This window comes from Parasteatoda tepidariorum, chromosome 10 (assembly GCF_043381705.1).
Source record: "Parasteatoda tepidariorum isolate YZ-2023 chromosome 10, CAS_Ptep_4.0, whole genome shotgun sequence".
Lineage (NCBI taxonomy): Eukaryota > Metazoa > Arthropoda > Arachnida > Araneae > Theridiidae > Parasteatoda > Parasteatoda tepidariorum.
In genome coordinates, this window is record NC_092213.1 from 55,444,892 (window position 1) to 55,467,014 (window position 22,123).

Genomic DNA, 22,123 nt, shown 5'->3' on the forward strand with positions numbered 1-22,123 from the left:
CGGGAGGAGTTAATCTATTCTCAACAATAACATTTCACTGTGAGGAAATATTTCACGGCGAAGAAGCAATTCAATATAAGAATTGCATCCGTTTAAAACAATTGGTAGTTGTGGATTTTGATTATTCCCGGAAAAAAACTGAAAAATGAAATTTATGGTTACCAGTTTTTACTCCGGTGCGCTGCCAAGATGAGACAATCTAGCGTGACCCACCGGTGGGTCACCCAGGCGTGAACTTGTTAAAGTGCTATGTATGCTTTCTAGATATTCTCTGCATTTATAAACTTAATTTATAATCTTTTTGGCCACCACCAATTTTAAAATAATTAAGTTTATGTAAAATGTGATACTCTAGTTGCCATGTGCCTAAGCAATTTTAAAATACCACGTATGTTTCTGTCTAAGATTGCAATTAAAACTCCATTTTACTACCAATCATCCACGAAACTGGGAAATCATCCAATACTGGGGAAAATCATCCACGAAAGGATGAGGTATTTATACATAGCAAGACGGAAAATAGTAAAAACTGGTAATAAATAAATTTCCTTTTTAGCCTTTTTTTGGGAATAATAAAATATTCATAACTACCAGATTGTTTTAACGGATAAAATTGATATATTGAATTGCTTCTTCCCCGAGAAAAAATTAATAGCTGTGATTTGTTAATTGTTATGAATAGATTTACTCCTCGCGAAAATTATCTACACTGGTTATCATAAATTAAGGAAAAATCACAAAAATAGCGATAACTCTTTCAAAAGTAAGCCAAACCGTGCAAAATTTGCATATGTTGTCCACTAAGAGTAGCTGAGTAAAATTGCAATATGCAAATTAGTGGCGCTGCACTCGGCTTANAAGACGGAAAATAGTAAAAACTGGTAATAAATAAATTTCCTTTTTAGCCTTTTTTAATAGCTGTGATTTGTTAATTGTTATGAATAGATTTACTCCTCGCGAAAATTATCTATTATTGAAATAATTCTTCTTCCAGTCTTATTTTTTTTTTCGTCGCACTTTACAGGCCAGATTGCGACTAATGTTTTTGTGAAGTGTGGTATGTGTTTAAAGATTTTTTTCCTTCTGTATTAAGATCAAGAATATCTTTCTAAAATAAAACGTGAAGTATAACATTCAATCTATAGTAAGAAACTCCCACGGGTTTTCAGTAATTCTTAAAAGAGAAAATGAAATTCATAGAAAGCTCATTGAAAAAAAATGAATGAGTGTTTTAATTTCGTTTTGCAAAGTAGTATTTAATGTTCTGCTGCCTAGACTATACAAATAAAGCTTATTTTAGAAATGGAAAACTTTTCTTAGTAGATTTGGTTTAAACTGATACTAAGAAAAACTAATCACTTAAAACTTTTGAGTCCTTGTGAAGATAGCTGGTATTTTCTGAACCAGTTATTTTATATCTGTTACAGCATCACGTCTGTTTTGAAAATAAGATGACGCATCTAAAGGTCTGTCACAAAATGTGAAGCGGCAGTGTGATACGAGAAATGTTGCCTAAATCTTATTATTATTTTACTTTTTGTTAACTTCAAACTGTATTTTAAAACGTTGAATGCCACGCCTATATTACATGGCTTGCTCGTCTGGCCACACGGTAAATAACTTCAAACTAAATTTGCAAATATTAGACATATTTTGCTAGTTTTTAAAAGGTTTAGCATTACATAACTGAAAAATGTGGTGAATTATATAAACCTATTAATTGTTTAGAAATAGTGGTAGATAAAAATCTACTAAATTGAATTTATTAAACCAAGAATCACAATTAATAAACTACCACTTAAAAATATTTATTCGCTGTCCGGAGCAAGTTGGCATCTTTGTGTATATAAATAAAACTACTTTCGTGTGTTCTATATCGCACTAATTTATTCAAACCATTTTAGTTACGATAATAATATAAAAAAAATTAAAAATTTACTCGAATTATGCGTTCCTATTAATCTTGGCTTCGCCGATCACCGTAGACTCCCATGGCATTCAACGTGTTAATGTTCGAATCAGTCCTTAAATAAACTTATCGTGTATTTAAAAAAATTGTTTCTAAATTTGGCTTGAAATTGTAGGTTTTTTTTCAAGTTTCTTCTCCCCTACTTTAAAACTATAATTTAAGATTGTTTGTTAGTTCTATCAAAAAGTTTTCGAATTTCTCCCAATAGTTAATTACTAGGATTATTGAGCCGTGGTGGCTCAGGGGAAAGAGCTGTCGCCTCCCAATGAGGTCACACTAGTTCGAATCACAGCAATGGCTGGTTGATACGAATTCCACATCCGACACTGACCACAGAGGTGACATAAAGTATTGTAGGGAATCTACCACTACAAAGTTACAATTACAATTCACTAGTATATAAGACGTGTTAACTTAGTTCTATGACGGGTACCTTTTCATAAATGAAGGTTAACATGGTCGATAACTACTAGCCCCACATTGGTGACCCGGACGTGATGTGAACACGCCTACCTTGGCAGTAACGCCCACTTTGATATAAACACGTCTATCTTGACAATAACACCCACTTCGATGGATGGTCCACATTGAACAGTCAACTTGTGACTGCGACTTTATTCACCTCCTCGCACTGTTGCTACTCAGTTTCGCCTCGTCTCGATCACGCACAACGTCGGCTTGTATACATTCGACTGCTAACGGCAACGCAGGAGCGACTACGACCTGAAGTCAATACACCTCCTACATTCAGCACTCAAAAAGTACGGTGATCTTAATACAGCTCTCCCGTCTTCTCACAAAAACAGCAATGAATCAACTAGTGGTATTCGTTCATAGAATTTTATCACAGATATAATTCTGGTGGGGGAGTACTGTATGGAATCTACCACTACAAAATTACAATTACAATTCACTAGTATATAAGAAATGTTAACTCGATTCTATGACGGGGTACCTTTTCATAGATGAAGGTTGACATGGTCGATAACTACTAGTCCCACAATATCCTCAATGTTAGATGTATCATAGGCGAGAGTCCCCTTTCCATCTGGCTAACCGTGGGAGGTTTTTCCTCTTTATGTAACGTAAATGCGGGTTAGTTCTATCAAAAAGTCTTCCACGAAAGCGGATTTCTCCCAATAGGAGCTTTCTCGTCTTCTAGATTGCGTTCAAAATTAGAAGGCTACCGAGTTGAACATTGGTAGTCGCAAACGCATAATTGGGTCGGCTGTTCAACGACAGTTATAAAATAAAATTAAATTAAGATTATTAGATCAAAAATTATAAAGTAAATCAGAAATGTTTCTACTACTAGAAACAATTTACTTATAAAGCAATACAAATTGCTATCTTTGAAAGTAATTTTTCATATGATTTTTTTTTTCATATAAAATCATATATTTATTTAATAAAATTAAATTAATAATAAAATTTTGTACATTCGTATTTTAAGACTTTCACTTCAATCTAAGTTGAAATTAAATATTAAATAAATTTAAAAATCTTAAAAAGTATTCAAAATTTAAAATGTTTGGTTAAAGTAGGAAGAAAACAAGAAATGTCTTTGTAAACGTTAATATTTTTTTTAAAATTTAAAATACCATGTAATATATGGGTTTATTTTAATATAGAGTTTATATTAAAATAAACCTTATTTTTTTAAAGAAAATTATTATTATTATTATTTGCTTTTTGTTTTAATTAATTATCAAACACTTTATAAACCAACAACAATTGCAAAAGAAATAAATTTTATTAAAAATATTGTAACGAAATAACATATGGTTAACATAAGGTATTACAATACACTAATTTGCTTGTAACTATAAAAATAAGAAAACATGTAGTTCATTGATGGAATATACAGTAGAAAAATAAATAACATTTATTGGATTAATACTTCGTTTTCACAGAATTTTGGCGAAAATCGTGAATTACATCCGTTTGAAGTATACTAGAGGGCTTTTTATCGATAAAATCGATCTTAGTTGGAGTAGGGTTCTGATAATATTTATTTAAAAATATAGATATAAACATGTTATTGAACAATTTCGTTGCATCGTGCAAAAAGTATTGGAACTACACATTTTTTTCTAAAAGCATGGATCAGATATATTACTTAGCAACTTCTTGAGAAATCATGAAAAGCATCAATAATGCATAGAATTAGCCAGTTCATCAAATCACCGTTTACTATGTGTCTTAAAGGACCAATCATCAGGTGCCTGAATTTTGGCCTGGCGTCCCTGAATATAGCTTGTTGTCGTCAAATAATGAATACATGAAACCTGGCTAGAAAAATTGGAGGATAAAGGCCTGTTTAGACGATCCAATTTCTTGGACAGAGATTGATTGATATTGATGGAAACTTGTTTTGCTTTGAGCTTGGATCGTGTAAACAATCATCCAAGAACTTGGTCGAACTTCTTGGACGATAGTAGAGCATGTTCTACTTTCCATCCAAGTTTTTTCTCCCTTAACCAATCAGCGTCTTAGGTTTTGTGACGTCAACAATCAGGTAGCAAATTATGTCATTTTGTTGTCTGTTTTAATATATTTTAGTCCAAATAAATTGATCTGTTGCGGTTTATTTGTGTTATTATGATTTTATTTGAATTTATTTAGTAATTTTAACTTATGTAAGTATTATTTTATAATGTTGAATATGAACAATGCGCATGCGCAAGTTTTTCTTCCAACGAATCAGTGACATTAAAAAACTTCGATAGTGTCAACGAATCATCCAATTTCTTGGACAGAGAAATCTATCCAATTTCTCGGATTCAAGAAATTGGACCGTGTGAACAGGCCTTAAAAATGCGTTTTCGTTCTCTCTGTGATGCACGACTTCGTGTAAATAGTGATTGATTGGGCAATTCCAATAAACTGTGGGGGTGGTGATTTTTTCTCTCTGGTCTAACATATCCCACGGAATTTCTAAGGAGTTAAAATCAGGTGATTTTATTATCCAGACGAGGTGTAATGGGGTTTGTGAGGGTTCTTATAACCTGCCACTTACAATTTCAGCCAGATGATCTTCATGTCGCCATCTTAAAAAATTAGACAAATATTGATTAACATAATAAAGATGATCATGTATAAGGTAATACATGATTATTCAGTATGTTAAAATAAATATGTTTTAGGTAATCTCTAGTAGGCCCAATTTATGATAAGAAAAACATTAAAATATTACTGAGTTATTTCCAGCCTAATGATGGTTCTCATGATTTCTCTAGGCATGTTGGGTTTGGAGAGCTTATAATTACGAATTACTCTTACGTGTAGTGAAACAGTTTGAACGAGAAAAGGAACACTTGCTAAATATTATATTGAGCAAAGTTTACTTAATGCAAGTAACATACTTTTGGGCAATGCTTTCAAATGAAGAGCTTATTGTGAAACAATGATAAGCTTTTATTCTGTTCGCAAAATTATAATATCGATTGAATTTAGCCGCAGAAAATCCTCACAAGTACTAAATTATAAAACAACAATAGTGTTTACTAGATTTTTTACACCATTGGAATTAGATTTCATGGTTTTCTATTATTGTTGTTCACATTTGGAGTTTATCATTGTTTCGTTGTAAGCACTTCGATTGTTTTCATTGAGTACGTTTTTCTTTGAGGTCCACAGTCTCTAACTCAATATATATGTAACATAAATCTGTCTCATATTTACACAATAATGAGATGTTCATAACTAAACTCAGTTTGGGAAACTATGATATATCAAATAGAAAAAAAGCATAATTATTTATTTATTGACGTATTAAATAGTTCACGTAACTTCTCAATACAGAAATTCACCAATATACAATATTAAAAACGTTTTTTTGAATAAACGTGTTTGATTTATTTAACTTGGTTCGTAATAATAAAATTGAATTCATAGATTTATACCTCAGAATTAGGCATTAAGACAAATAAGGTTTTTGGTCTTGAACTCAAAATGTGTAATACTCTAAATGTTATATGAGTTCTAAATGTAATTTGTCCTCAAATCATAGTTTATAAACCTGGTCACCGTATGCTTACGTGAACATGCTTACTTGAACAGTTCTTACTAGAAACATGTGGTGATCGTAGAATTCATTATAATTGTTTCAAAATCAATGCAAAAATCTATTTCAAACTTCATAGAGTACAGGGGAACTCTTAAACCCTATTCAGGTATGCAAAACGGTTTCTTTAGATTTTAAACAAGCTGGAGGCAAATATTTACGTTTTGGCTTTCTGATCGATTAACAGTTAACAAAATAATAAAAAAAAACATACGTTATCTTTTTTTTTCTTATGGGAAGGTACATAATACCTTTTCCTTTTTATTCATTATATGTAAATAGTCTGTGAGATATTTTTTCAAAAATGTCACAGAATATTTTCCCACCTTCAGTTTAATACTTCATTTAAAAATACAAGTACAATTTAAACAGTGAGTGCAGGTTAAATATAATTGAAGAACTTAACGAAAGTAGGTCTTAAGTGCCATTTTTGTAACTTCAAAAATACTAGCTACAGGCAACAGCAAGCAACTGTCAACGAAGCACTTTTTCCTACTAAAAAAACAGTCTGATCTGATATCCATAAACACAAATATTGTGTCATTTCAGAATGTCACAATTGCAATAAGCTCTTTAATTGTGAAATAAAAAAATCGCAACAGCTCAGAAAAATAATAGCACGGGATTCTTCACGGCGAATTACTTAAAATGATTCGAGTATTAATTCATCATGAAAATGAGCGTGACAAAATATTATTTATGATGAACGATATCCAATATCAAATGTTGTCTATACAAAAATAATATAGCATCAGGTATAAAAACCAACCATACTTTGAGTGTTTAAATATGCAAATGATAAGATAACACACATAATGCATGTCTCTCAACAATTGAATATTTTCAAAGATACATAAAAAGTTCAAGGAAGTGGAGTGAACTAGATCCTCCTAAAGCTTCTTTTGTACAGGAATAGACGTTGTGTTGACGTAAGACCATTCACACTGCATGCGATTCACGCACCTCAGATCGCTGTTGAGAAAATGAGAATTTATGAATGCACATGAGAATGTATTTCTCCAATCAGTTTTCGTTTACTTTTGCGGAGGAGCGTGAGTTGAAAGCAGTGAGAATGGCCATTTAAGCAACAACTATTTTAAATTTTCAGTCTTGAACGTAGGTCAACAACGGCTCTTTTCATTAATATTCATCCACACTTTGAGTTGTGGCGATGTTGAGACGGTGTTCTTCATCTTGTCAGCAAACTTGATGGGCTTCTCAGTTATGGGTGGTTCCATATCATTGCTGTTCAGACGATTTCGGAATTTTTTAGTCAGGAGTTGCGTCAAAGAGATGAATGGGGCTTCGAATCCCATAAACAGTATGTAGGCTATGACCAGAGTAGCCACCATATTGGTGAGTGCCTCGTAGAACTGCATAAAAGACACTACATTAATAATTTGGAAAACATTAAATAATGATATAAATGTGGATATAATATGTTACTTGGCGTAATTAATCATAAGATATGGCTAATATTTCATATTACAGGTATTTGCATTCGATGCAGATTTTATTTATTCTGATGGTGATTCGTAGCATCTAAATGTATGTAGCAAAGAACAATAAAATAACATTTGTAATTCATTATTCGTGCTATGTAGCATTTAATTTCAGGATTTTATTTGTTCAAAATATCTTCAGTTGATATAAGTTTTGAATGAAAATATACGAATTAAGAAATAAGCTTTTTAACAATATATCATGTAATAGATAAGGACTGATTCTTGTTTCTATTACAAATAAATAAATGAACCATTTTGGAAATATACAGTGCCTTTCATAGAAGGTAAATACTTTTATTTTATTAAATAAAAACACTGAGAAAATATTGGTTCCACAGTTAAATTAAGATTAACAAGAAACGTTGTTAGTGAATTTATTTCGCAGTTACAATTTAGCCAACAGTAATTATGACAGTGAATTTGTGTTACGATTGCATTTCAGTCAATAAGAAACGCTGAGTGTGAATCTATTCTACGGTTACATTTTAGCCAGTAAGAAATACCAATAAGGAATTTTCTTCTGTGTTATATTTCAGCCAGCATATATTGATATACAAGACATTTTAAGCCTTTGCTCTCCGATGTCCCCACGGAGGCACCATCAACAGTCACCACTTTACAATTAAGAAATTTTATAACCTATTAATTAGAAACCACATTATTTTAAAATTGTGTAACAATAGTATATTGTGTTTTTTAAATGCTATAGTGCTGATTTTAGATCAAACAGCTTTTAAAAGTACTCCGAGAGCAAAGGGTTAAAAAACAACTTTTTAAATTACATAAAATATAAAGCGAGGTACTTAAACTTTATGTTTTTTTAAGAGAATAGTAAAATTTCTTCTAGTGGTTCTAAGTTTATGTTTCAATGTGAGATTCCTTGTCTTGTAAATTTGATTTAGAATTAATTTTCACACAACAACACGCAAGCGATTCGAAGCCTCATATGGAACTCCACTTTGTTCCAGCTCTCCCATGGTGAAGTTCTTATAATGCAGGCAAAAATCACCAAAATTTATGAAAGCTTAATTGTTTAACTACTCAATAAAATATTTTGCAAAAATGCAACAATAATGACTGTAAAATGCAACTCTAGAAATCAGTTGCAAATATATCATTAAAAAGATTACACACAGGAAATCATCATGAATTTACTACAAACATATGAATGTACAGATAAACTTAGAATTGTAAGTTTTTTTATAAAAACGAATCATCTTCACAAATTTTTAGTGTTTATACCTATGACCGAAAAATATGAATTCTGATTATAAAATAACGTGTCTTAGTTGATAATATTGTAATATTTTAAGTGGTTATCTTCTATTAGTTAATAAGCATGTCTAATTAGTTATGTTTTAAAAGTTATAATTAGTAAATTATCATACCCAAATAGTTCTAAATAGTAAATTTGCACGTTTTTAAAAATCGGCATAGTTTAATAGTTAAAATAGATTAATCATCAAAACATAGTTATATGGCATCTGATAATAGTTCTGGTTAACTTTTTAATAGGTTTCTTTTAATTATCATACCTTAAAAATTGCAATTAGATAATTAACGTTTCGTACTTTGTTAATACGAGCCTTACTTAGTAATTCGAATTAGCTAAATGTCATAACTTAGTAGCTGAAATTCTGATGACTTAATCAAACATAAATAATTGTCTTCTTCTAACTAAAAAGCTGAAACTAACAGTACATAAAACTTACGATTTCCAATTCATTGACAAAAAAATGAGATTTTCTGAATCCGTTGACCATTGTGATGACGGGCACATGCATCAAGTGAGCGAGGAACACCAACCGCGCCAAGAAAGCAAATGGGCGCCAAGACAGGTAATCTTTTATTAAACCTATTCAAAGAGGTAAATATTTAATTATATCTATACATAATAATAAACGCGGCTGTGTGTGTGACTGTAATCACAATATATCGCCCCAGAAGCCTCGCCCGGGCACGAAACTCGGCCCATAATTGTGTTTTGACATAATGAAGAAGTATTTTTTTTCTTTTTCAAAAATTTTGATTAGTTATTTAGTTATCAGTCATTTTGTAAGTCTATGCTTTTCGTCTGCTTTTTCGTCTTCAAAGAGCCATATTCAAAAAACTATTAAAAAATGCATATACTTTTCCCCACTCTTATAAATGTATGCTAATGCGAACCTTACAATTGAAATATTAATTTTCGACAACTTAAACCAATAATATACGAAGGAATTAATAATTTAATTGTAAAGTTCGCATTAGTTTACATTTATTAAAGTGGAGAAAAGTTTAACTTTTGTATTAAAAATGTGGCAACATATTCGATACGTAAATAGAACGCTTCGCTTTGATATATTTGTCGCTGTTCATAATTGTTATAATAAGTTTTTCTTCTTCTTTCCACGCTCTATTTTTTTTTTCTTAAGCGAAGACGATAATTTTTATAGCGATATTGTAGTACTTTGTACAACTAAAAATTCTTTTCACAACACTTTAAAAATATTTACTTTATTTTCTTTATATATACAGAGAACAGTCGGCAAAGAATTCGATTAGGTTGAAAAACATTTCGCTAAAAAGGAACGAATTCCAAAAGAAAAAATAAACAACTTAAAGAATAAAAATGCTGATGCCAGCCAATTTTTTGAAAGTTAACTTAGAAATAACAAACCAAACGATGTTAAATAACAAACCAAACGATGTTAACAAAATGACGTAGAAAGCGCAACTAGATCAAAATTATACAAGCACAACTAGATCAAATTATAATACCTGAGTGCTTGACGTAACAGATATAGAAATAGAATTTGATACCATAAAAAATTATATAGAAATAGAAATTGATACCATAAAAAATTTATTCGTTTTCGTGTTCTTTTCATGTATTTAGCATTTTAGTTTTTTTTTTCTTAAGCGTTGTAGCTATATAATTTCAAACATCCTCAAGAGCTATAACACATCTGCAGCAGAACTGGATATGAAGACAAAATTGTAAGCTAGGAACACTTTAATTGTCCACTAATCTTCAGATTTCCTGCTATGTTTTAAAAAACTTTATTTGTGAAAACCTTCAGCGTGGCAGACAGCTGGTCGCCTTAGGCGGCTAGTATATATATATATATATATATTTATATATATATATATACAAATAATAATATAATATAAAACTATTAATGTGAAAAAGCAAAAGTCTACCTCAGGACACATCTTTTGGAATAATTTAACACGTTCACGCCAGGGTGACCCACCGGTGGGTCACGCTAGATTGTCTCATCTTGGCGGCGCACCAGAGTAAAAACTGGTAACAAATAAATGTCATTTTTTAGTTTTTTCCGGGAATAATAAAAATCCATAACTACCAATTGTTTTTAACGGATGCAATTTTTATATCGCCGTGATAAATTTCCTTACAGTGAATCGTTATTGTTGAGAATAGATTAACTCATCCCGAATATTATCTAATATTAAAATAGTTCTTCTACCAGTATTTTCTCTTTTCCCGGCGTGAACGCGTTAATAAGATATTTCTGAATGAAGAATAATTATCCTAAGACAAAAATTATTGTTCATAATGTGCCTATATCGCTAAAAATAAAAAAATTTAAAGTAATCGGGTTCGAATCCTAGAGATGGCTGGTCGATACGAACTCCACACACTGCTCGCACCGACCACAGTGTTGACGTATAATATCCTTAATAGCAAGCGGGTCATGGGTTAGAGTCCCCTTCCCATCAGGCTAACCGAGGGACATTTTCGTGGTTTTCTTTTCCATGTAACGCAATTGCGGTTAGTTCCCTCAAAAAGTCATTTGCGAAGGCAAATTTCTCTCAATACTTGATCTAGGAGTTCCCTAGTCTTCTCGATTGGGTTCAAAATTACAAAAATTGGGCCCAAAATTGGGCTGGCTGTTCATCGATGGCTATAAAATTATAAATTTAAGTTATATTTTCAATGATTTTTCGTGTATCGAGTATCTAATTTACAATCCAACGGCCTTTAACATCTCGATCACTTTTTTGGAGACTTTCCCCTTGGCTGTAGTTGGTCGCAATTATAATGCAGACTTTCATTTCTTACAAAATATGCCACCTGTACTTAAAAAAGACGAGAATAAAGATTTTTTTAAAAATTATTACTACAGAAAATGCCAAACAGGAGAGCGGATCGTTAAAAGCCTCTGGATTAAAAAATCGTAACTACCCGGCTACAGGAAATTTATACTAAAAAAGATTCATTTCCACATAGTTTTGACAGAATTTAAGAATATATTTTAATCATTGTTTTAGAACTTGCTGCTCGCTGTAATTGCTTTTCCTTCATCATTAATTTTTTTAGACGATATTTTTGCCAAAAAAAAAATATTATTTTGTTAATAAAATATGTAACTATCATAATTCCATGTGAGTACAATTTGTTTATATGTCAATCGTATTATTTGGATTTGAAAAAAAATTTAAATAAAACCATTGGTATTTTTTTAAAATTTGTTTTTTAAAAAGAAGGAAACTCTTAAGAAAACTGAATGTGTGTACAATAAGAAAAAATAAAAGATAATTAATTTTACTTGATGACTGTAAAGAACAATAATTTTCATCAGTCAAATTTAGATTCCAGATTTTTTTAATAACTTTAAGTGTATTTTCTTTATATTTTTAATTTTTTAAAAATTATAAACATAAAATAAAGATGTAAATGAAATGAAAGGAAACTAAGGAAAATAGAATGTGTGTACAATAAGAAAAAATAAAAGATAATTAATTTTACTTGTTGACAATAAGTAACAATAATTTTCATTTGTCAAATTTTAATCCAAGATTTTTTAATAACTTGAAGCGTATTTTCTTCATAATCTTATGTTTTTTAAAACTATAAATATACAGGGTGTTTATAAATTCCCGGACCCATTTTAATGTTTAATAACTCATAAAATAATGAAGATATAAACAAACTTATAGAATTTATTGATGGAATAACTCATATATTTTCCTTTTCAGGTTTGAATATCTTTACTTTTGTAAATATCGTCTGCGCGTGTGGTTAATTTCAGATAATTTCATTTTCAGTCTAAATATCTGTACTTTTCTAAATATCGTCTGCTTATTAATTGCATTTTTCTCTCTTTTGTTTTTGGCAACTATTGCAATGTTATGTTCACTTTTGATGTGTTTGTTCTTTGTAGTACTTTTCTATGTGATGTTTTATTCGATCGGATATTAAGGAGAATGCATACACCGACATGCTAGCCGCTACCTGGCGTGAAATTGACTATCGACTTGATATTCTCCGTGCGCCGAAGGCGGCACACGTGGAAGTTCATTGACAAGGGTCATGAAACTTTTCGAGTCTATCTAACCATTTATGTTATTAATTTTAATCTATCTTTATTATTTTATGAGTTATTAAACATCGAAATGGGTCCGGGACTTTATAAACACCCGGTAAAATAAAAATGCAACTGCAAACTTACCCCCGTGTCCAGTCATGCAAGCGACGGATACCCAAGACAGAAAGGCTGCTTCAGCAACCTTGCTGAAGGACGTGTAGAGGGCAGAAACAAGAGGACTAGGCACAAGCCCTGTGTTCCACTCATGCACAACTGTCGATGATGCTGCAAATCCTGTCAAAGTTATTATCCATAGGAACCAGCTCATTTTCTAAAGGAAATAAAAAGATTTTATGTAGTTCTTCTGAAAAGCTCTTCATTTAATTACATACATTTATAATTGGGTACTTGCACTTCAAGAAGAAGAAGAAGACCACAGCTACCAACACATGTGATCTATGACGTCAGCGCCAGCCGATCGCTTATGGCGTGTTAAATATGAGCTAAGTTTCTATCGACACAAAGTAAGAATGCTACTTAACGTGAAGTTAATTAAGTACAGTGCCATATCGCATATCGAATTCGCTGAAATATAATTCTCTCTCATCTACGTCTTTAGCTTAACTTATATTTATTATTTGATTATGTCTTTTATTGTAATTGTGTTATATTTTTATTTTGTGTCTGGCAACTTTGATGCATAATTAGTTTGTTTATGTTCTGCAAGGGTTCTTACCTGTATTTGCGTTAAGTAAGAAATATATAGTGAAAGATTTGAAATCTTAGTGAAAGAATAGAGACTGTGTCACTGAAGAGAATTGATACTTCACGGGCTTGGCTCACTCGAAATAGAATGGAAAGAGAAGTTGCTAACGTAAACCAATCTCACTCGCTGGTATCTTAATTTATGGAACTTAAAGATTTGAGGTATTTACAATGTATGCCAGAGTCACAAGTGCATTTTCATAGCTTAATGCAAGGTGACCAGATTTATAAAATGATTCGAGAACAAATTATCAGAGCATCCTCGAAAAATTTTACGATTTCAGGATGCCATGTATTTATGGAAAATATTAATTTATATGGGCAACAAAGTTTTTTTCTTTTTAATTGATCACTAACATCAGTTGCTGAATCATCTTTATCAAACTTGATTTCATTACTAAGTAGTTTCGAAATATTATATAATATGTTGTTGTTTATTTTTTGCTGAAATTATTTTAAGACGAGTATTGAGTTTTCATCTGTTAGTTTTAGCATGGTGCTTTTTTTTTCTTCTCTTTTTCATTGTGAGACAAAATTATCGTGTTTCTACATTTCCGATTTTTGTTGTTGATATTTTACTGCATTAAAAATATTATATGCTTTCGGGAAAATTTGAGTATATTTGAGGAAACTTGCTAAAATTTAGAGACATTTTCTGTCTTCAAAGCTTTTGAAAGGTTTGAGAACAATGAAGAAAATTTGAGAACTATCCTCGAGATTTGTAGATGTCTGGTCACCTTGAGTTTAGGAAATGATTTAATTAATTAACAAGAGGATATTTTTTTTACCTACCATTTTAGCTTTTAAAAAGCACTGAGTCTGAACTTAAGATCCAAATAAATCTTCCTTTATATACAATTGTTATTTTATAGTTCGTAGAACTATATTATTTCTGCTAAATAAACTTTAATGAAAAAACACTTATACTACCAATTTTTACTTTTTTTGAAAAAAAAAGGAATTAGTTTTTTTAAAAAATTATTCTAGGTGGAAGTAGTTTTCTTTTTAAATTACGCTAAACATAGATGGGTTAAATGGAGGAAAAGTATAGGATAAAACAGCACTTTATAATAACAGTACTGCACAGAACAAAGTACTTTTTTATTTTAAAATTTTGATGTTTCATTAAAATTTATTAAGTAACTAAAGAGAACTTTTGAGAAGCAAAAATGATATTTAAAATACTTAAATCAATATTTTAATTGATAAATTAAAAAAAATGCTAATTCAATAGGAAATTTTCTTCCCTCTTAAATTTTTCTGGAAGTTTTTACGTACTGGCATTAAATCTGGAATGGTCCACAATTCGACCATTTTTTTAAATTCATCTGCATTATTGTTTTAAGAGTAGGCTGTAATTAAAAAAAATATCTCTTTACTGAATACCCATTGTGTTTTCCAATACTTTTCATTGTGTCCTCCTTTTTTACAAGATTCGTTTAATACACTGGAGGACAAAATTAAGAGATGGAAGACATTTTCCCAAATATCTCAAAAAATACTGAATATAAATAAATGAAATTTGGTATGGATATAGATTATTCCATGATAATAAAGTATGCAAAACAAAACTGAAAGCGCCATTCACTGGCAAGACCTATTGCCAATAAATCCAATGTAGTCTGAATTTAAGAATAAAAGATGACAATAAAAGTGAGGCTTGTACAGTGTGTGTTGCCTCTGGCATGGTGTATGGTCACCCCTGACAGACAGCATGCACAACGAGTATGCATGCTGTTAATAAGGGAGTTAAGGAGGACTTGTGGAAGACCCTCCCATTCTTCCACCAGAGCAATTTTTAACTCTAGAATGGTTCTGGGGGGAGGTTGGCGCATCGCAATAGGTCTCCCAAGAGCATCCCAAGCATGTTCAATCGGATTCAGGTCAAGGGATTTGGCTGGCCAATCCATTCGTTGAATATCCTCGCTTTCCAGATACTCATCAACCATGAGAGCCCTATGTGGCCGAGCATTGTCGTCCATAAAAATGAACCCAGGGCCAACAGCGCCCCTGAAAAAATGTACATAGGGCTCTAGGACCTCCTGCCTGTACCTCTGGGCATTCACGGAACCATTGTCAAACACATGGAGATGTGTGCGTGTATATTGCATGTGCAAATGAATGTGCGAAAATGCTTTCCATCTCTTAATTTTGTCCACCAGTGTAGTTGTTTTAATTCAGTTTTTGTTCAAAGACCAATGCCAGGTAGCAGTGTAAAGTTTATTTTAATGTCAGCAACAACTTAGACCAACAAGGCTTATAAATGATTAGAAAATAAACCATACAAGCTTGAAACAATGTTAAACTTAACTATTCTAGTTTACGCTTTTTAAGGTTCACTTTTCACAACCCTTTTACGCCGAGATTGAATCTGGCTGAAAAAGCATTCTGAAAAAGAGAATGAATCACCATTCGCAAAGCAAGACTAGAAAGCATTCTCAAACCGAGGATAAATTTACCTTCTCAAGGTTTATTTTAGATTTTATAACCATCCCTGAAACAAGGTTTATTTTCACAAGTGAAATATACATTTTTTAACACTTTAATGTTAGGTGAATGTTAGCCTGATCATTTCGTTTTCAACACAACGAAAATGTTGCATCTAAGCGCCTGGACAAAGATAGAATGAAAAAAAAAAAGCAAAAACAAGGTTTACAGTACTAAAAAAATATATAGTTTTGTAACGTCTTTTGCATGCCTTTATTAAATCATTAAATAAACAAGTTTGCCATACTAATATTTCTACTGAGTTTAAAAAAAAAAAGATTAATTAGTCAAGCTTTCTTAGCCAACCAAATGAAACTGAAAATACAACGCTTGCCGTAAGGTTGCCAGCTATCTGAAATAGTTCGGAATAGAATTGGTGTTCTAAATGCCATAAATGTTCTATTATAAGATGAATTATCAATTCATTATTTATATTTAAAGCTATCATCATATAAAGGGCTTCATGTAAAACAATAATGGTTCGTAAGAACAAAGTTCATAAGCAGAATTCATTCATAATTCAATATTTACAAAAATTTGTAAAAGTAATTTAGCAAACTTTCTTTTTTGAAATGTTCTGTTTCAACTTTGTTTCATGATTTTTCATCACAGTCAGCGTTAGAATAATAGAGTGACAATAAAACAATGCATATTTTTCTCAAAATGACAGCTTTTGAGTTAAATATATATTTCCTTTAACAAGTTTGGCTTTCAGGTAGCTGTTAAGAACACATTTAAATCATTTGGTGGGTGATCATTATGTTTCCTAAGAGTTCTCTTTAATAAGGAAATACAGAAAAAAAATATAAAAACGTATTTAAAGAGATATATAGTATCAATTTTGAAAATTGATGCAAATGGACTTACTATTGTTTAACTAAAAATTATGGTGACAAATAATGTAATTGTAATGTTTCTTTCTCAAAAGAATAATAGATGCCTGTGATTCAATTTCAAGTAAAATTTTCCTCAATAAATATAATAACAAATGAAGATCCGAGTGGATGAATATTAGTGAATTTATGCAAATTAGCTTTTAAAATTTATAATTTACTTTTTGTATGTGCTGAACTCTTTATGCCTTGTTTATATGACTTGTCCCCAAGCTTTCAAGAAAAGAAATCTTTAAATGTCTAATACTCATTTAAAGCGTTTACTTAAACTGTTAAAAATAACTGTAAATTCGACAGAAAAAAATAACTTTTTTTTTAAACAGAAAAACACTGTTTAAAGATAAATACGTATTTTTTCTGTTTCTAATCGCTTGCCGCGCGCTGCAACAAATGCCCATTTTTTTAGAGACTTTCATCGTATATTTCACGGTTTAAAGCTATTTTTCACCAAAAACTTTTTTTTTCTATTCTTCACCCTTATTATAAAGGGATTAAAACAGTCGATTCAAATTCTAGTTTTTGCCTTACATAAAGATTCCTTCACAAAGATTTCAATTCTTCACTATATATTTCTTACTTCACTATATATTTCTTAAGCCCACGTAGAACATAAACAAACTATAATTATGTATCGAAGTTGGTAGGTACACAAATTACCTCGGTAACAATACATAATAAATAATAGGTACATAAATAAATAATGAATTTAATTTGTGCAGAAGACGTAGCCAAGGAAGAAATGTATTTCGACAAATTTGATGCGTGATAAGGCGCTGTATTTAACTTACTTCACGTTAATTAACATTATAAGTTATGTTGCGAAACTCAGATCAACCTTAACACGCCATTTGGCCTATAAATGATCAGCTGGAGCTGATGTCATAGGCCACATGTGTGGGTATCCGTGATTTTCTTCTTTTTGAAGTGCAAGTACCCAATTGCAAGTTTAGAATGCATTTGGCTCATGGACGGTTGCATAATGATATGGAAATGTCTTCATAAAACGCATTTCTCTCCTGCTTCAAATATTAAAAAATTCATTAAATTTAAAATACAGTTTTAAATTATTATCCTACCTGAGGAAATTAATAAGCACAGTTATTAAAACAAAAAATATTGAATCGCCGATGAGTTTAAATGAACTATTCTCTTTTTACCTTCCATTTCTTTCTAACTTATAGTTTAATTTGTTTTAGCTTTTGCGAACGCGAGAAAAGAAATATCATGGATTTTGTGATAGTATAAACATCAGTTGGTTGGTTGGTGTCGTATCCTCTATTGTATCATATTTCATGGTGTGCTTGAATAGTTTTTGTTATTTCTATGGCATTAAATGAATACAAATCCTCTTCTGTGGGGTAGTTTGAGAGGTGAAGGCCTGCAGCGACTGCAGGGCAGTTAAAAACATGATATGGTGTCAGTTCCACATTAAGACAGTTGCCACAGTTTTGATATTTTCTAGTCCCATCTGTAGAAATTTTCATATTTTTATGATGTTTTGTTCTTAGTCTGATGAGAATAGCGGCTGTCTTCTTATCGATGTCAAGATCAGTTATTTGATCGTGGGCTTTGATATAAACATCAGTGTTTTCAATAATACCGATACTTGTATGACTATTTGCAGATTACAAAATAAATGAACTAACCTGAACAAATACATAGGAAAGTATGAGCACTTACTTTAGATATCTTGAGGTCTGAATACTCGTGGACTAAAAATGCCACAAATATACCACAGCAATACATAGTCAGGTGGGTATATACTCTGTAATAAGAATGCTCAGCATAAAACATTCTGTCCCTGAAATTTGGAAAAAAAGGTATTAAATGTTTGATGTTTTCATTTAAGATTTCTATTTGTCACTATATCATACAACTGTCACTAAATATAGATTAATACATTACCTCAGGGGTTCACTAAAGTTTGTAGGTTCTAGCATCTTTTAAAGATTTTTTTTATCGTGTCCATGGACAATTAAATGGCCTCGTGTGCCTTCAAACAGCACCAGCAAGCTCCAATACATCATTACTGTAAAGGATCTCACGAAGTTCTGAAGCCAGTGGCACCACACCCAGTTGTAAAACATATGGGGTAAGGGCTGGGCATGTGATACGGGGTAAGTTGGACATCGGTGCAGTTCTTGCAGGGAATATAAGTTCTTATTTCGTCGGGAAGAATTTTCATCCCTTTAAAGTGGTTTGCTCTTAGTCTAGTAATTGTTGATGTTAAGATTCGGGAACAATCAAAGTTAGTATTTTAAAGATTTAAAATTGCGTTATAGCAGCTGATTCTTTTAATATTTGTCTGTAGTATAGTTTTCGAAGATCAAGGAAAAGAACTGTTTAACTCAGAAAAATAGTTATCTTTTTTTGAATTTTTTTTTAAATTTTTAAGTACTACATCCATAACTTAGCCTTAGACTTTTCTACTTTGAAACTTTCTTGCTTTGAATAGCAACAATTTATTACTAAAAATAAATATTAGACTCGAAGTCAAGTCACACTTTGGTAATCTCTGAAATATGTATTACGATATTTCGCAATCATTTCAAAACTAAACTTATACATGGGTTTTGCAGTTCGGATTGAGAAAAATTTGCATTTGGTTCTAGTACGAGATATTGGGTTAGTTTTCTATCTTTTGTTTGCATATATCTCAAAACATAACCCTATGGAAAATACGTTTCTTTTAACTGAAAATGTAAGAAACGGTTGCGTAGCAAAACAGATTGAAAAGTACAATTGAAGGATCGTGTTCAAAGTTTTTGGAAAACGGTGTCATTTTTAAAAATGTAAAATTTATAAAGACTAAAATGAGCGAAGAAAGCTAGACTTTTTCTCTTTTTTATAGCCGGCAATTAGAAAAAAATTAGTTTGTGATTTAAATAAAAGGAAAGGTTTAAATTGTCATAAAATAGGAAGAAAAGCTCGTAATTTTTTCCGTTAATTTTCGAGGCTACAAATTTTGCATGGATAAAAGTTTTGCAATTTCTAATTACTTTAATTTTAATTTTTCAAAATAATCTAGCGGTATTGCTATGTGAAACTTACATTACTATTAATTACATTACTATTAATATACATTACATTACTATGTGAAAATACATTTTAGTAAAAGAAAGGCTTTTTACATAAGATTAATATATCATTGTTCGCAATATTTTGTCCATGTCCTACCCCTGCATGTCCTTTATAAGATCCGGAGTTAAAACAAATAAAACCAAGTTATTCATAACTACATTAAAAAAACAATTAAATTGAATATTATGGTCTTAAAAATAAGAATAATTAATTGATAAACTTTAATTAAATTAAAGTTGTTAGTACAGTACGGAGCAAATAATATTCATGAGGTAGAAAGAAAGCTGTCAGCTACTCACTTTACGTGAATGAACGTAAGCATTTCATTTGGAGGCAGATCGTAATAGACGTTGGTAAGTGCGACAGATGCCAAGCTTACTACAGCTAACAAGAAGTTGACCAGCAAACCAATCCTTGGTCGCCTAAAAACGAATATACCATATATAATTTGTATATTAGTAGATAATGTTCTGCTGTAAGTGAAAATATTCAAAATTTCAGAGAGAATGTTCCAAGTTCCAAAAGCAAAAAAGTTCTGTAATTAGTATGAACAACTTTATTCAAATTTTAAAATCATTTCCGTGAAAAATAAATGCATTTTTAAAACATTATTTTTAATACTATTTAAGAAAATTGTCTCGATTTTGGAATTAGTATAATTTTTGCATTATGGTACTGAGTGAAAGAAAAAAGTACTTAAAAGATTCCTGTAACTATTTCATATGTATTATCATAATCAGCACCTGAGGCCGTTATTTAATCTGTAATTTAGATCAGGATTCTTATACGGTCCTTGGAATATTTAAAAAGTAGTGGCAATGTTCCAATAGAGAAGTTCCGAATTTCTTCTTACTAGTTTTGACTTTAAAAATATCTATGGGTCGCATTTCGCTACTAGATATGCTTGTTTGAAAATATTAAGAATTGTGGTATGCACAAACATATTAAAATACATTTCCTTGTTTTAATTTGCTTACTACTTTTAAAAATTTTTAAGGACTGTTTGAACCCTAATATTTTACAAAAAAATTTTATACTTCTTTCGTCCTAAATTAGTTGCATTTAAGTCGAAAATTTTGTCTCAAATTAGTTGCTACAATTCAAGTAGGTGGAATCATAAATAACTTCCGATGCAGTTAAGTAGATCGACAAAATTCGCCATTCATTAGTTTTAGACGAAAGTTTTAAGCAATGGGATACCGGCAAGTGANAACACTAGAAATATTGATGGTAGACTTAAATTAAAAATAAAGATAAAACATGATTTGATAAAATATCTATGGGACAAGTTTCGCTACTAGATATGCTTGTTTGAAAATATCAAGCATTGTGGTATGCACAAACATATTAAAATACATTTCCTTGTTTTCATTTGCTTACTACTTTTAAAAATTTTTAAGGACTGTTTGAACCCTAATATTTTACAAAAATTTTTTATACTTCTTTCGTTCTAAATTAGTTGCATTTAAGTCGAGAATTTTGTCTCAAATTAGTTGCAACAATTCAAGTAGGTGGAATCATAAATAACTTCCGATGCAGTTTAGTAGATGGACAAAATTCGCCATTCATTAGTTAGATGAAAGTTTTAAGCAATGGGACGTTTTAAGCAATGGGCAAGTGACGTAGTGTGGGTATATCGACTCTGACTGGTTGTTGAAACGTAGTATTTGTTTACGTTATCAACTGTTCTTTCCATTCTATTTCGTGTGAGCCAAGCCCATCAAGTATCAGTCCTCTTAAGTGGCACATTCTAATTTCTTTCAAAAAGATTTTCTCGAAGATTCCAATTCTTTCACTGAATATTTCTTACTTAGCACAAAGACAGGCACAAAGCCACGTAGACTATAAAGAAACTAATTATGTATCGAAGTTGCCAGGTACGCAAAGCAAAAATATATCACTGTTACGATAAAATACATAAGCAAATGATAAATTTAAGTGAAGTAAAAGACGTGGAAGAGAACTAATTATATTTTAACAAATTCGATGTTCGATACGGCGTACGTATTTAATTATCTTCACGTTAATTAACATTCTAACTTATT

General features: G+C 31.0%; 1 protein-coding gene across 1 annotated transcript in view; it reads right to left on the minus strand.

Moving 5' to 3' along the window:
* Positions 1-3,703: 3,703 nt before the first annotated feature.
* Positions 3,704-22,123, minus strand: part of LOC107448262 (nose resistant to fluoxetine protein 6) — a 100,763-nt gene continuing 82,343 nt past the window's right edge. The window contains exons 9-13 of the mRNA XM_043052372.2: positions 20,378-20,500; positions 18,678-18,798; positions 12,997-13,183; positions 9,253-9,395; positions 3,704-7,408 (exon numbers count right to left, since the gene is read on the minus strand). Of these exons, the coding sequence (XP_042908306.2) occupies positions 7,157-7,408; positions 9,253-9,395; positions 12,997-13,183; positions 18,678-18,798; positions 20,378-20,500 (826 nt within the window). The 3' untranslated portion in view covers positions 3,704-7,156. The remainder of the gene's footprint in view (positions 7,409-9,252; positions 9,396-12,996; positions 13,184-18,677; positions 18,799-20,377; positions 20,501-22,123) is intronic.